This window comes from Tursiops truncatus, chromosome 2 (genome assembly GCF_011762595.2).
Source record: "Tursiops truncatus isolate mTurTru1 chromosome 2, mTurTru1.mat.Y, whole genome shotgun sequence".
Lineage (NCBI taxonomy): Eukaryota > Metazoa > Chordata > Mammalia > Artiodactyla > Delphinidae > Tursiops > Tursiops truncatus.
This window is the reverse complement of record NC_047035.1, coordinates 11,785,450-11,801,228: the sequence shown is the minus strand read 5'-3', so window position 1 is coordinate 11,801,228 and position 15,779 is coordinate 11,785,450. Positions and strand designations below refer to the sequence as shown.

Genomic DNA, 15,779 nt, shown 5'->3' with positions numbered 1-15,779 from the left:
TCTAAAAGCAAAGGTTTCTTTTGCACTCATGTGACTTGTCAGGCGTGGGTTGCTTCACATCTCTTTCCTTCCAGGACCCAGGCTGAGGGAGCAGCTCCATCTGGGACAGGCCATTCTCATGAGAGATGGAAAAGATTAAGAGCGTTGGTAGGAATACATAATGGCTCTTAACACTATTGCTCAGATGTGGTGAAAGACACTTCTCTTCACACTCTATTGGCCAAAGCAAGTCACGTGATCAAGCCTGACATCAGTAAGGCTGGAAAGGACACTCTTCCTACAGGATGCATTGCAGTCACAAGGCAACAGGTGATGATGTATAATCCTTGCTGACCTGAAACAACTAGGCTGCCAGGTATTTCTCCAGCAAAGATGGGTTTATTTGGAATCAGCAGAGAATTGCAATTTGGGGTCTGCAACCATGGTGAGCCACATGTAAGTCCCCACACAGCAAGGGAAGGAGAATGCTGTAATAGAAAGGGAAAGGGGTTGGAAGGGCTATACTAAAAAAAGTGTCCACAGCTTTTCATTGGCTGATTTGTTGCTAGGAGAGAAAAGCGGTCTTTCTACTTCTTGGGCGAGAGAGCTCTCCCTTCTGGTCTCCTGACTCTATTTAATTTAGGTTTCTGTTTCTTAATTTTTTACATCCTTAACAGGAGGAGTCACTTAATAGCTGGCAACAACGCCACCTACCACAAGATAATAACAGTACCTTCCTTATGGCTGTTTTGAGAATTAAATGAGGTGAAGCACGTCCAGTGCTTAACACAGTATACTGCACTTAATAAGTACACAATAACTATTAGAGGCTATTATTATTATCATTATTACTATTATTATTTCCTGGTGCTGCTGAAAGTTCTTCTGCTTACTGGACTGGGCTAAACCTTACTTGAGAGGAAGAAAAGAAGGAGCTGTAATTACTCCCAATATTTAATTTGGAGACAATAAAACGTTGAGTCTAACGGCTCAAGCTTTGGAGTAATATGGACTCCTTACTAGGGCACATGATCTTAGACAAGTTACTTAACCTCCAGGGTCCTTGGGACTATGTTGTAGGCTTGTCATTAGTGCCAAATTAAGTCAACCCTGTGCACAAAGTAGGTGCTGAGTATTTGTTGAATTATTAAATGGGGATTTTAGACTTATTTCAAATATTCAGTGAACTGTATGCATAACTACAGTACAGCTGTATGGAAAGCCCGTTACTGGCCTTTTCCATCATTTGGGTCTCAGCTCAAATGTCACCTCCTCGGAGAGAGACCTTCCCTGTTCACATCATTTAAAGCGCTTCCCTCACCTCCAGTCACTTCTCCCTATTATCTTGTATTTACAGCTCTGGTAAAGCTCTGAAATTGTCTTGTTCATTCAGTGGTTTATTTAATATGTCTCTGCCACTAGTTCTTGTTTTCTGTACTCTCATCCCCCGTTGAGGATGGGCCTCAACATCCTCATTCGTAAAACTAGGCGTGCGGAGGAAGAATGGGGAAAGGTAAATGCCGGCCGCTCCACCTGTGTCTCGGGCCTCCTATTCCTTCCGGCAGGGCACCGCCCCTGCCACCCACGTGGGCCGCTGTGGGGCACGCCCCCAGATGGGCGAGGCCTCCAATGTTGTGTCGGCCGCGTGCGGGCCGCGGTCCTAGGGAGGCGAGCTACGTCACACGTACGCAGGCCCTGCCCCCGCCCTTGCTCGCCACAGGCGGAAAAAGGGAGTGGCCAGGCGCAAGGGCCCCGCAGCCGGCGGCGGTGGTGCCTGAGCCGCCTCCAGGTGGCTGCTCTAGGCTCCCGCCCGCTCAGGCAGCTCGGAAGCCACTCTGTTTTGGGGTCCTCGCCGCTCTTCCACGTCTCCCGGAAGAGTAACTGAGCCGTGGCCGACCGAGGGCCAGGTTTGCTCAACCTGGACCCTCTCCCGGCCGGCTGCTGAGGACGGGAGGCCTGGGAGAGTGACCAGGCCGCGGTACAGCCGCTCCAGAGTCCTCAGGTGAGGTGGCCGCGGGGGGCCGAGGGGTCCCCTTGGCGCCTTAACGGCCTTAGAGGCGGGGGCGGCATCCCCTCAGCGGAGACCCTGCTCTCTCCGCCCTGCCGGGGGCTCAGGAACAGGGCCCCCTTGGGCCTCCACGGACGTGGCTTAGTGCCCTCCCCGTTCCTCTTTCCCCCACCCCAGCCTGGTTTGGCCGCTCTTCCCCCTCCGGAGGCTCAGTGCAGTGGGTAGGGAGCGAAGTGGGGGTCTGTACTCGCCCACCTGGCATTGACGACAGAGCCCCTGGGACCGACCAGCTGATCCCCAGCCTTCCTTCCTCTGTGTTGACACTTGGTCTTCGTGCATGCCCTGCCACCAACGTCGGCCGACCCATCCCCATCCCCGTCCCCGTCCCCGTCCCCGTCCCCATCCCCATCCCCATCCCTATCCCTTGCGCTCTCACCCTCTCTCTCTTCAGGTCGGCGTGGGCCAGTTACTGGGCGGAATTTCTTGAGGGCTCTGTACCTCGGAAGTCTGCTACAGTTCTTTTGTCCGTGGGGCAAGTGTCTAGGGCCCATCTTAACATTTAGTTGGGTACTCAATCTTAAGGCACAGGCTTTTGTTTTAAAACCCTTTAAAACTTTACAATGAGAGGCAAGATATAAGTTAATAAGTATGTTTTGATTGCTTTATTAGGAGAGATCATTTGTTCCCTACTTACCACCAGTGTTTACTCGGGAATGATACATACTCTGTAGGGAATTTTATATGTTATGGAGCATGTCGCTTCTATTTTCATTGGATTTCACATAAGCTCTGTGAAATACAGGGGCATGTAATTATCCCATTTTGTAAGGAACAGGTTTAGAGGGTGAGTTTCTTCTTGAGGTTGTTCATGTACTGGGAGGCTAGATGGGGAACGCAGGGGTTAAAAAGTGGTTTTTGGCTGACTTAGATTTGCCTGTCTGAGCTGCTGTCTAAACTCTGGGATCTTTCTAAACCTTTCCCCCCATTTTTTTTTTTGTGAAAAAAGGGTATTGCTACTTACCGCACAATGTGGTTGTGAAAATTATGTGTGCTAAAGATAATGTTTGCAGGGCACCTAACATAAAAATTAATTCCATTCAGCAGTATTTATGGGTGCCTGCTGTGTGCTGAGAATTCATTGGTGAGCAAAACACACATGGCATTTATCCACCCACTCCCTGCCTCCCCTTCCCCAAGAGGGAGAGACAGGGGGAAAAAAATACATATAAAACATGAAGGGATGTGAGGGAAAAGAATAGTGTGTGAACAGAGAATGATAGGACCTAATTTAGATGGGACAAAAGAGCCATTTCGGGGGCAGATGACGTTCAGGTGAAGACCAAGAACAAAAAAAAAATTAACTGTGAAAGAGGGTTCCAGGCAAAAGGAATAATGTGCACATTCAAGAAATGGTTGTTGACTTTTTTATATGCTACTCTTCTATGAAATGGAAACTAGTTATTTCATCATCATCATTTTGATTTATTGTGGCACTGGATAAGTACCCAAATATATGCATCAAATGAATGTGCAATCGTAATTGTTTTATTCTGAACTTAGCTTAATGTGCATATAGTAGGTACTGAGAATCCAAATTATTGAAGGTATATTTTAGGCGTGTATATGCACACCTAAATTATCCATGATAGTGCTGCAGTATTTACACTTAGTTGAAACAGGAATAACAGTAGTAGTGGTAGTTGTAATTACGGTAGCAACTACTCAAATGAGTGCCTACTGTGGGCTAGGCATTTTTCAAAGTGTTTTTTAATGCAGTATTTCATCTTAAAACCATCCTGTAAAGTAAGTACTCCTCATTTTCTAGGTGAAGTTTCTCAGTTTCAGTCAAGTAGTTTGCTTGAAGTTACATAGTAAGAGGCAGGGTCAGGCTTTCCAACCCAGGACTATCTGACTCTAGAGCCTGGTCTTAATCGCTGTGCACTGCTGTTAAGCCACACTGATCATTTTATATCCTTTTTACAGGTTCACCAATAGGATTATTCTGCTGCCATCATGTCCTGGTTTGCTGATCTTGCTGGAAAGGCAGAGGATCTTTTAAACAGAGTTGATCAAGGGGCTGCAACAGCTCTCAGTAGAAAAGAGAACACCAGCGGCATTGTTTATAGCAAAAATACTGACTATCCTGAACTTCACCAGCAAAATACAGATTTGACTTATCAGACAGGACCTAAAGCTACTTACATTTCCTCAGCAGCTGATAATATTAGGAATCAAAAAGCCACCATCTTAGCTGGGACTGCAAATGTGAAACTAGGATCTAGGACATCGGTGGAGGCCTCCCATCCTGTTGAAAATGCATCTGTTCCTAGGCCTTCATCCCAGTTTGTTCGAAGAAAAAAGTCAGAACCTGATGATGAGCTGCTGTTTGATTTTCTTAATAGTTCACAGAAGGAGCCTACTGGGAAAGTGGAAGTCAAAAAAGAAAGGGGCAAAACACCTGTCTTGCAGAGTTCTCGGACAACAAGCGTCAGTTCTGAGAACACCAGTGTAACCACCATCAAAACCATTGAAGAACATCCTTCTGGGAGCCAAAGCCATGGTAGTTAATCAGTCCTCTGTTTCTTTTAGAGTTAACCAAATTGGATGTCATCATAGCCTAAAATGTTCTGGTAGCATTTGTCATGCTCTGTTTTGTTACCTGTCCCTGCTGGCGCAAGGGCAGGCTCTCTGAAGTGTGTGGTGTAAATAAGGGGACAGCATAGAACACTATTAGCCAATATACAGTTACAGTAGGGACCTTTGAATGTTGTCTGTTGTAACTTTACCCAGCCCAGCATTTTATTTTTTAATTATTTAATTAATTTATTATTTATTTTTGGCTGCGTTGGGTCTTGTTTGCTGCGCACAGGCTTTCTCTAGTTGTGGCGAGCGGGGGCTACGCTTCGTTGCAGTGTGTGTGCTTCTCATTGTGGTGGCTTGTTGCGGAGCATGGGCTCTAGGTGCGCGGGCTTCAGTAGTTGCGGCACGCAGCCTCAGTAGTTGTGGCTTGCGGACTCTAGAGCGCAGGCTCAGTAGTTGTGGCACACGGGCTCAGTTGCTCCGTGGCATGTGGGATCTTCCCGGACCAGGGATCGAACCCGTCTCACCTGCATTGGCAGGCGGATTCTTAACCACTGTGCCACCAGGGAAGTCCTCAGCCCAACATCTTAAATTATATCCAAAATGATTCTCTAAGATGTTTTAAGATATAAAGAAGAAAATTTTGAAATCTGAAAGGAAACATATAGGTTTGGATTTGGAACTATCTCCGATTCATTTCTTTCTGTCATTGGTATTATAAGAGTAACAGGCGGCTGTACTTCACTTATATGCTGGATTGTGAGCTTTTTGGTGTGTTTTTCCCCCTGCCTGCCCTGAAAGTAAAGCGTGAGAAACTGAACTTTGATCTCAGTTGGAGGGTTAAAGGCATTGATTTAGTCGTGAAGTAAGAACTTAGAATTCTGGTTTTCAGTTGTTTAATTTGCTATGAAATTACCTCAACATGTACATCTTCTCACCTGCAAAAAATGATGTTTACATGGTAATGTGGCTAATTTGAGTACCTAGGAAGCATTTTAAAATAACAATAAACATGATAGGTCCTTGCAGGGATTCTTTATAGAGCTGATAGCTCATGGGAGCTTGTTATGTTCTTAAACCTTTTAGCTTCTTCCACAGTCTTGGCTCTTAGTGAATAAAATCTTTCTTGTATTTCAAGATAAAAAAGTGGTAAAGAGATGGGTTTTGGGCTTTCAAGACAGGTGCATGCACTAGCAGTTAATTAACTAGGTATGAACAATCCTAAATTTCTTCTCAACTATCTTTTGATTAATTATACAAACATTTATTGAGACCCTATTGGGCCAGGATGCAGAAGTGAATGGGTTATAGTTTATTGGATGAGATACACATGGACACAGATAATATACATGTAATATAGTAAATGCAGCAGTTGAGGTATGGTCAGAGTGTTGTGGAAGCGTGTCCTTTTCCTTACTGATTCATAGATACTCTCTTTATGTTCTAGATGGCAATTCTTTCTCATCCTCCTCCAGTTTTACCTTGTTGTTTTTTTCCTTTTTCTATAATGTCTCAATAGAAGTTCTTAATATAATGATTTATCAATTTTTTCTTTATGGTTTGTGTCTTTTGGGTCTTAGAAAATCTTTTCCTATCCTGAGGTCATAAAGGTATTTTTCTGTATTATAGGAAAAGGTTTTATACTTTCGCCTTTCACATTTAGATGTTTACCTAAAGTTGTTTTTTATGTATGGTGTGAGGTAGGCATCTAGTTCCCTTTTTTTCCCAAATGGAAATCAGTTATCCCAGCACCATTTATTGAAAATATTTCCTTTCCCTGTTAATCTGCAATACCACCTCTGTCATATATCAAATATCCATCTATATGTTGGTATGTTTCTGACACTTAATTCTGTTTCATTGGTTTATTTGTCTTTATGTCAGTGCCACATTGTCTTAATTAACGTGGTTTTATAATATGTCTTTATATCTCAAAGAGCAGATTCTACCACCTTGTCCTTCTCCAAGAATGTTTTGGGTATTCTTGGGACTTTTGTACTTCCATATGCATCTTAGAATTTGCTTGCCAAGTTCCACAAAAATTCTGTTGGTCTTTACTAGGAGTCCATTGCTTCTGCTGACATACAGATAGTTTGGTGAGAATCAGCATCTTTACAACATAGAATCTTCTAACTTATTAACATGGTATAATTATTTTTTAGATGTCTTTCATTAAGATTTTATTGTTTCTTCCATAAGTGTCTTACATACTTTTTGTTAGATTTATTCCTGGGTAGTTTATATTTTTTAAAGCTCTTAAAAATGGTATGCTTTAAAATTTTTTACTTTCTGTTTGTTGCTGTCTATAGGTTTTTGTAAATACACACACACACACACACACACACACACACACACACGGCAACCTAAGATAGCTCTGAAGCTTCATATTTTTCTATACGTTCATTTAAATTTTCAACAACACAATAATACCATATGTAGATAATGACTGTTTTCTGCTTAACCCTTTTATCTTTTTAAAAACTCTTTTTATTGCCTTACTACATTGGCTTGTACTTGAAAACCAATTTTGTGTCTTGTTCCTTGTCTTAGAGAATGCTTTGAGTGTTTCAGTTTGTGTTAAGTTTTTCATAGGTACTTTTTATTGGGTTAAGGAAGTTTCCGTGTATTTCTAATTTGAGTTTTTATGTTGAATTTTGGCAGTGTTTTTTTCATGTATGTATTGAGATATCATGATTTTTCTTCTTAATATTAATATGGTATACAACTCAGTTGATTTACTTAAACCTAAAACCAAACTTAACTTTCAGTAAATGTTTGCTAGAACTCACTGGTGAAACCATCAGGGTCTGGGGTGTTCTTAGTGGAGGATTTAACTATTGATTCAATTGGTTTTCCATTTCTTTTTAAATCTGTTTTTGGTAAGTTATATTTTTTTCTAAGAATTTGTCTATTTCATATACTTTCGGGAGGATTATATTTATTTTACTTAATTTCAGGAAAATAATGTCACAGCTGAAATGTTAACACAGTCAGACACTAATCACTTATAGTAACCCTGCAGAAATCAAAGCTTGATCACAAATACCACGTGAAGAATACCAATATTTGGCACTCTGCTAAATGTTTGTTTTTTTAAAGCAGCATTAACGAAGTATAACTGACATGCAGTAAATTACACATTTTTAACGTATACAGTTTGATGCGTTTCATCATCATGTACATTTAAAAATTTATTGACATAACGTAGTTTACAGTGTCTCCCTCAGAAGACCATTTTTGGTTATGTTGATCCTCTAGTATGTTTCTTTTCTATTTTGTTAATTTCTGATCTTTATTATTCTGCTTTCTTTGGGTTTATTTTGCTGTTTTTGTAATCCTTATGATGGATGCATAACTCATTAATTCCTTTCATTTTTAAAAAAGTATACTTTATTTACTTATTTTTGGCTGCGTTGGGTCTTCGTTGCTGTGCGCGGGCTTTCTTTAGTTGGTGGTGAGCAGAGCCTACTCTTCGTTGCGGTGCGCTGCCTTCTCCTTGCAGTGCGCTGCCTTCTCATTGCAGTGCCTTCTCTTGTTGCAGAGCACAGGCTCTAGGTGTGCAGGCTTCAGTAGTTGCGGCACACGAGCTTAGTTGCTCCGCGGCACGTGGGATCTTCCGGGACCAGCGATCAATCCCGTGTCCCCTGCATTGGCAGGCGGATTCTCAACCACTGTGCCACCAGGGAAGCCCCCTACCTTTCTTTTTATTTTTCTTTCATAATTGAAATTTTATTGGCTGTTTTGAGGATCAGTACACAGACATTTCCGTTTGTACACAATTCTCAACATACGTACCAAAAATCTAAAAAATCATGCAGTTGTGAATCTTTTCTGAACAGTTATTCCAGTGACTTTCCAGCTTAAAATTTGGAGGCAAATTTTCCTTCACAGGATATCAAGTACCAGTATCTTCAAATATTGATAATGCTGTTATATCGTAAGTCCCACTAATTCACAATTTAATATCATGTACACTACATACTCAAATTGTCCACTGTTCACAGCACATTAACAGTTACTAGAAGAACTGGACTACCACGACCAAAGATGTTACAGAGTGCACAAAATTCTGCCCAGGAGAACCAAGATCAAGGGGTGAGTGGTTTGCTTTAGGAAACAATTCTACCAAAAACAACATGGGAAGAGAAGTAATTTAAAGTGTTTAAGACATTAAATGCACAACTGACTTCAAACTTGACATTTAGTGTGCTTTGTATTATAGGATATAAAAGCTACCCTCCATCTGTGGAATGTTAAGCTGACACCCAAGACAATCAAAGCCTCCCATATTCAATATCCCACTATTTTCTGGTTGTACCAAAAAATAAACAACCAGCAAATTATTTCACCTCTTAAAAAAAGCATTTACACTTAAAAAATGGGATGAGGTGGGATTCCCTCCTTTTAAAAAATATTTCTAGAGCTACTAAAAAACTTGCATTTACAAAACAGTTGGTAAAAATATTCCTCTGGATTGTACAAGACTGGAGACAGGGACCACTGATAGGACCGGGTGTGTGATATTAATCAGACTTGGCTTCTTTCTCTCCTGCTTCATCAGAAGCTGGGCTCTCCTCGTTTTTAGTTTCTCCGTTTTCTGCAGGTACGTCTTCTTTAGTCTCTTGGTTAGCCACTTCAGTCTCTTTTCCCTTTGCTCCCCTTTTCCCTTTTGTTTGCACGTTTTTGTCTAAAGATTTATCCTTTCCTGCCGCCTTTTTTGGCTTCGTTTCCACTTTTGCAGGAGCCGGTTTAGCTGACAACCTCGCCGACCTCCTCTTGGGCTCCTCCTTCGCCGCCCCCTCGGCGGAGCCGACCTTCCTCTTGGGCATCGTGGCGGCGGGGCCGGCGCGTGCCGGGTGCCTGCGGGCCGCGCTGAGAGCCTGCAAAGCTGGGCTGCCTGGCCGCTGCCACTCCTCCCCCCACCGGAGCTTCTTCCTGTCATTTTTAATGTAAATATTCAAGGCTATAAATGTCTAAATACTACTTTAGATATATCTTACAGGTTTGGATATATACTTTATTTCTTTTTAAAATCTTATAAAATTAAAAATAATTTTTAAAATTTTCTCAATTTTTATTCATTAAAAAAAATCTTTATTTTGGAAATTTCAAATATACCAAAGTAGAGACTGATGGTTCCCCTCAACCCCCATATTAAGTTTTATCCAGTGATGATCATCAACAGCTCATAGCCATTCTTGTTTCATTTATAACATCTCATTTTCAATCTCTTTCTTTACCTCTACCCACCACAGAATTATTTTGGAGCAAATCACAGATCTCATATCATTTCTTCTATAAATATTTTATTTACTCTAAAAAATACAAGTTTTCAAAACGAACAATCACGCCATTATCACCATAAAATTAATAATTCCTTTGTATCATCTAATATCTAGTCAGTATTCAAATTTCCCTGTTTGTCTCATCATTTTTACAAGTTATTGAAATGCGAAAATCTTAGTTGTACAGACAAATGGCTACACCTATGAAACCCACACCTTTATCACGATAAAGAATGTTTCCTTTGCCTCAGAGAGTGCCTCATGTCCTTTTCTAGTTGATCTCCCCACCCATCCCCCAAGCACCCACTGTTCTGATTTTTTTCCCCTTAGATTATTTTTGTCTGTTCTAAAACTTCACGTTTGCCAGCAAAAAGTGAGATCATATAGTATGAATACTTTCTTAGCTGGCTTCTTTCATTCAGCATGTTAGTGAGATTCACTCGCGTTATTGAGTATATTAATAATTCTTTTTTATTGTGTAGTATTTTTATTGTGTAGTATTGTGTAGTATTGTGTAGTATTATGCCACAATTTACCCAGTCTCTTTTATGGACATTGGGGATTTTCCAGTTTTTGTTTTTTGTGAATAAAGGTGCTATGAACATTTTTGTACTTGTCTTTTTGTGGGAAAATGTTTTTATTTCTGTTCAATAAATACCCAGGAATGGAATTACTGGGTCAAAAGGTAGGTACATGTTTAATTTCATAAGAAATTGTGAATGCTTCCCCACAGTGTTTATGTCATTTATATTGCCACCAGCAATCTGTCTATAAGAGTTCCAGTTGTTTCATATCTTCACCAACATTTTATGTAGTCTTTTTAATTTTAGCCAGCTAGCAGGTGTGTTTTGGTCCTTGTTTTGGTTTTAATTTGCATTTCCTTGATCACTAAAGATGTTGAGAACTTTTTCATTTAGATATAGTTCATTTTTTAGCACATACTTAATTTTTTTGGAGTAAGTAAGAAGTGTGTTTGCATCACATTTAGTAACAAAACCAAGATGAAACTGAATTAATGAGTATCTGAATTAATGAGTATCTCTTTGGGTAAGGCAGTTTAGACTCCAGTTTCGTATATAACAAATTGCTCTGACCTGTTATTACTCTCCTTGCCTCGAAACCCACAGCTGTTCTTTTATGCCTTTCCAGTATTTTCAATGTTGAAACTTCTCCCTTTTTTTCAAAAATGATTCATAGACAGAAGGGAGACCAAAACCCTTGTTTACCTAAACCCAACCACGTAAATTTCTCTGCTTTTTTCTTCCCCCTTCCCAGAACTGTATTCTTGTATCTTTTCTTTATCACCATTTGTTCAGTGTATCCAGATTTCGAGGGTCCTTACAGATCTATAGGCTGTATGTATGAGAATGAAATTTCATCAGAGGGAAGTCTATTAAAAATTTAAGTTTACTTTTTATGGTGTTTTAGCTATAGCAGTCAACTTGAGCCAAAAGGCATTCTACCACAGTAAGCTTCTAGTGCATATATAGTGAGCATTCCAATGTAACAAAGATGTATTTGCTTTTTTTACAGAAGCCTCTAATAATTCAGATTCTGGCCATGAAGGCCAAGAGATTTCTTCAAAGGAAAATGTATCATCAAGTGCTGCCTGTGCTGATCACAACCCAATGCCTAAAGATGATGGGAGATCACATGAACTGTCTAATCTTCGACTGGAGAATCAACTGCTGAGGAATGAGGTTCAGTCTTTAAATCAAGAAATGGCCTCATTACTTCAAAGATCCAAGGAAACTCAAGAGGGTAGAGCCTTATTTAAATTACCAAGGGTTAGGAATTTAGCATTTCAAAAATAAACTAAAAACTTGATTATATCTAAACTATTAGATTTTAGATGGGACTTGTAAAATAGTGTTTTCACAGAAATATAGGGCCCAGATTTGGAAATGGGAACAGTCATCCTCCCACCCACCTGAAACAGAACACTGGCCTATTTGGTCATTCTTTAGAAACCATGAATAGGAAGATAGTGTAAGCCTTGTTAGACTGACTTTAGAAGAAGCTTCACTTTAACCCAGACTAATTTAGACATAGAAATAGTTTTTCCAGAGACCCTGTACAGTTTGCTTCAATATTTAATTTTTTTTTTTTTTGGTTGGCACTCTGTACTGCATTGCTCTTTCTGCACCAATTTTCTAGGTTAAAAGAATATCTTTTTGCCACAGTAATTGAAAGAAACATTTCTTTCCAGTGTTTATCTTCAGGTTTTGTTTTTGTTTCTTTTAGTCTTACTGGGATGTACATCGTGTACCCTTGATTTGGATGTGCATTCTTTCCTATCTGTAGCAGAACTCCAGAAATCCACTGACCATTTTAATCTTGTGAACTCTCGGCTGTGTACTGATTTTGGCTCCCAAATGCTTTATGACATATCTCCAGAAAAAGACATTTGTAGAAGAGCAGCTAGCTTCATGCCTGTTTCCAGCCAATTAACTGTAATATAGATATGAATGTTGGCCTTGGAAAATGGAGGTCCCTCTTGGAGCAAAAAAGTTGAAGATATTTGTAAGCTTCTAATTTTGGCAATAAGTACTAAAGGGATTCAGAGGAGAATCTGTGTGTGCTCTGAGAAAGTTGTGTTTACTTGTATGGAGAATTTTCTTTCCTTTTCTTTTTTTCTTTAAAGAATTAAACAAAGCAAGAGCAAGAGTTGAAAAGTGGAATGTTGACCATTCAAAGAGTGATCGAATAACTCGAGAACTTCAAGCACAAGTAGACGACCTGACTGAAGCGGTGGCTGCAAAGGATTCCCAGCTGGCTGTACTGAAAGTGAGACTCCAAGAAGCTGACCAGCTGCTGAATACTCGCACAGAAGCACTGGAAGCCTTACAGAGTGAAAAATCACGGTAGCTAACTCTATTAATAATGAGAAACTGAACTAGAATGTTTATCAATGCAAGTAATGATAAACATGGTAGTAAATACTGTCTTATCAAAATTTAACTTCGTAAATTTACAAGAGAGAAAATGTGGCTTTTGGTAATGCTGGAAATGTGTGTGGTTAAAATGGATTTATTATCTGAATCTTGAGATGCATTGTTAGCAAATTCTGAATTTAAAAATATTTGAAGAGCAGTGTCATTAATCTTTTGACATACAATGATGTGTGGCGTGTGCTTATATTTGGATACCTAAAAATATAGGTTACAGTCCACTGAAAGGGAAAAAGATTCTCTAAGAATGTTTTAGTCAAACCGTCTTTTTTGTGCTAATATGCCAGTGCTCTAAAAATTATTCTACCTTTTCATTTGTATACTGTGGAAATGAGTTATTTCAAGTGATGTCTTTTCTTTTAGAATAATGCAGGATCACAGTGAAGGTAGTAGCCTGCACAATCAAGCTCTACAAACTCTTCAGGAGAGATTGCACGAAGCAGATGCCACTCTGAAGAGAGAGCAGGAGAGCTATAAACAAATGCAGGTTAGAATGGGGACAGCAGGGCTCTTTTATTATTTGGATGAGGAGGAATCGCTTTACACTGTTCCTAACATATTTACTGTAATAAAATTCTGCAGTGCATTTCAGAGAATTCTGTTTCTGTGGCAAAAACTAAGTATTTGAAAATTTAGCTTGATCCTTGCTAAATTTAATTTTCTACGTTGAAAAACAATTAAAATACTTAATACTCATTAGATATATACATCTTTTCATTTAATTTGGTTGTGCAGCCAGCCTTACCATTATTTGATTAAAAGCTGATTTGAGGGCTTCCCTGGTGGCGCAGTGGTTGAGCGTCCGCCTGCCAATGCAGGGGACGCGGGTTCGTGCCCTGGTCCAGGAAGATCCCACATGCCGCGGAGCAGCTGGGCCCATGAGCCATGGCCGCTGAGCCTGCGCGTCCGGAGCCTGTGCTCCGCAACGGGAGAGCCCACAACAGTGAGAGGCCCGAGTACCGCAAAAAAAAAAAAAAAATTGATTTGAGGCATCTCATTCTTTTTATTTAAGCCTTTTCTGATTCCAATTTAATCTGGTTCTGTTATTTCAAGAGAAAGTTGTACATAATGTTTATTTAGAGTTTTACACTTAAGTGAATTTTTGCATCTAGTTTAGTGATTTTCAGCTCTGTCTACACATTAGAACCTCCTGTGTGGTTTTAATACTTTCTGATGCTGAGTCTTCATTCCCAGGGAGTCAGATCCCATGTGTGAGGTAGGGCGTAGGTGTTGGTGATTTGGATTTACACGATTTGCGGGTGTAGCTGATGGGTAGTCAGGGTTGAGAACCTCTGGCTCACTGTCTTTTCAACAGGTGAAAATAGTTCAGCCCTAAAAGTAAGTAACAGGTAATATAGGCTTTTAAATTTTTTTATTAATATATTTTATTTACCACAGTAAAATATCCCAAAGTACTATCATCTCATCATGTAGTTAATGTTAAAAATTATTCGTGAGATATTTTACATCTTTTTTGCATACTGATTCTTTAAAATATGGTGTGTTTTACACTTACAGCACATCTCAATTCACTCGCTAAATTTTCTTTAGAAATACTTGATCTGTATTTAGATTTCATAAGATATATAGGTGAAAAAGTTGTTCTAAACATACTCAGAATAACAGTTCTTCAAAAAGTTAAGCATAGGGTCACCATATGCTGCAGCAATTCTGCGCCGAGGTATATACCCAAGAAAATTGGAAATACATGTCCACACAAAAACTTTTACATGAATGTTCATAGCAGCATTATTCGTAATGGCCCCAAACTGGAAACAATACAATGTCCATCAGTTGCTGAATGGATAAACAAAATGTTGCATATCTGCACAAGGAGATATCATTCAGCCATAAAGAGGAATGAATTATTGACTCATGCTATAACACGCATGAACCTTTAAAACATTATCCTAAGTGAAGAAAGCCAGACACAAAAGGCCACATATTGTTGATTCCATTTGTATGAAATGTCCAGAATAGGCAAATCTATAGAGAAAGAAAGTAGATAAATGGTTGCCAGGGGCTGGGAGGGAGGGGAACGTATGGGTAGAGGATTTCTATTTGCGGTGAAAATGTTCTGAGATTAGATAATGGCAATGGGTGCACAACTCTGAGAACACTACACTGAATTGTATTCAGGAAAACATTGAATTGTACATCCTAAAAGGGTGAACTCTATGGAATGTGAATTATATCTCCATAAATCTATTATTAATTGAATTGAGCTTCAGTATTTATGTTAAACTAATTTAAATGAACAAACTTAAAAATGCACTTCTCAGTTGCAGACACATTTCATATGCTCAGTGTGCCTCACTGAGTGGTCCTCTTGCTCCTTTCCTTCCAAACAGGAGTTAATGTTGGATCAAAGGTTTGTGGGCTTTAGTTATTGGCGTGTAACCATGAAAGCTTTCTGACTTCTGTCTCACCTTCTGAGTTTTTTGGTGATGGGAGCTTTTGAAAATAAGGGTAAAATATAAATAATTCTCAGAACTAAATTTAGGCTAAGGGACAGACCATGTGTTTTTTAGAGTGTACTTTAAAAGTTTCTTAAGCTAAAAAAATTAGAGGGAATAGTTTATTAGAAAAACTGAAATAAAGGAAAAACATTAGCCATGATATTAGAAAAGATGTAGCTGTGTACTTGTGTCTTGCATTTGTTTTCTAATAGACTTTCTAGTTTTCTGTAGACCTTTATTCATTTATCAGCTAGGTCAGACCAGACCTAGTATCCAAGTGACCAGATTCACCTGGGAAACTTCTTAAAAAACAGATTCCCAAGCCCAGTCTTGGAAATTCCAATTCAGTTAAGCCCAAGGAAGGCCTTGGGCAGCTGTATTTTTAACAGACTCCCTCACTGATTTTGATGAATTGCCATGTTTGGGAACCACAACCTTAGTGTTCCTGTTCTTCAGTTCCTAACAAATGAAGAACTTTTTTTACCTCCCTGTTATGTTGTTGGGCTGAGCTAATAAA

At 39.7% G+C, this 15,779-nt stretch overlaps 1 protein-coding gene and 1 pseudogene across 5 annotated transcripts in view; one reads left to right on the top strand and one right to left on the bottom strand.

Annotated features, from left to right (window-relative positions):
- The first annotated feature begins 341 nt into the window (after positions 1–341).
- The window catches only part of GOLGA5 (golgin A5), a 47,152-nt gene continuing 31,714 nt past the window's right edge, over positions 342–15,779 (top strand). For 3 of the 5 annotated variants that reach the window (XR_012329864.1, XR_012329865.1, XM_004327261.4), the window contains exons 1-5: positions 1,793–1,981; positions 3,971–4,547; positions 11,386–11,613; positions 12,497–12,716; positions 13,167–13,290. Coding sequence is in view for 2 of the 5 variants with exons in the window: in XM_004327261.4 (XP_004327309.1) it covers positions 4,001–4,547; positions 11,386–11,613; positions 12,497–12,716; positions 13,167–13,290 (1,119 nt within the window). In the remaining 3 variants the exon portion in view is untranslated. Of the gene's footprint in view, positions 436–1,791; positions 1,982–3,970; positions 4,548–11,385; positions 11,614–12,496; positions 12,717–13,166; positions 13,291–15,779 lie in introns of those variants that run through there. The other 2 variants (XM_019918737.3, XR_012329866.1) reach the window with 2 other exon arrangements.
- Positions 8,693–9,515, bottom strand: LOC109547210 (non-histone chromosomal protein HMG-14 pseudogene; annotated as a pseudogene).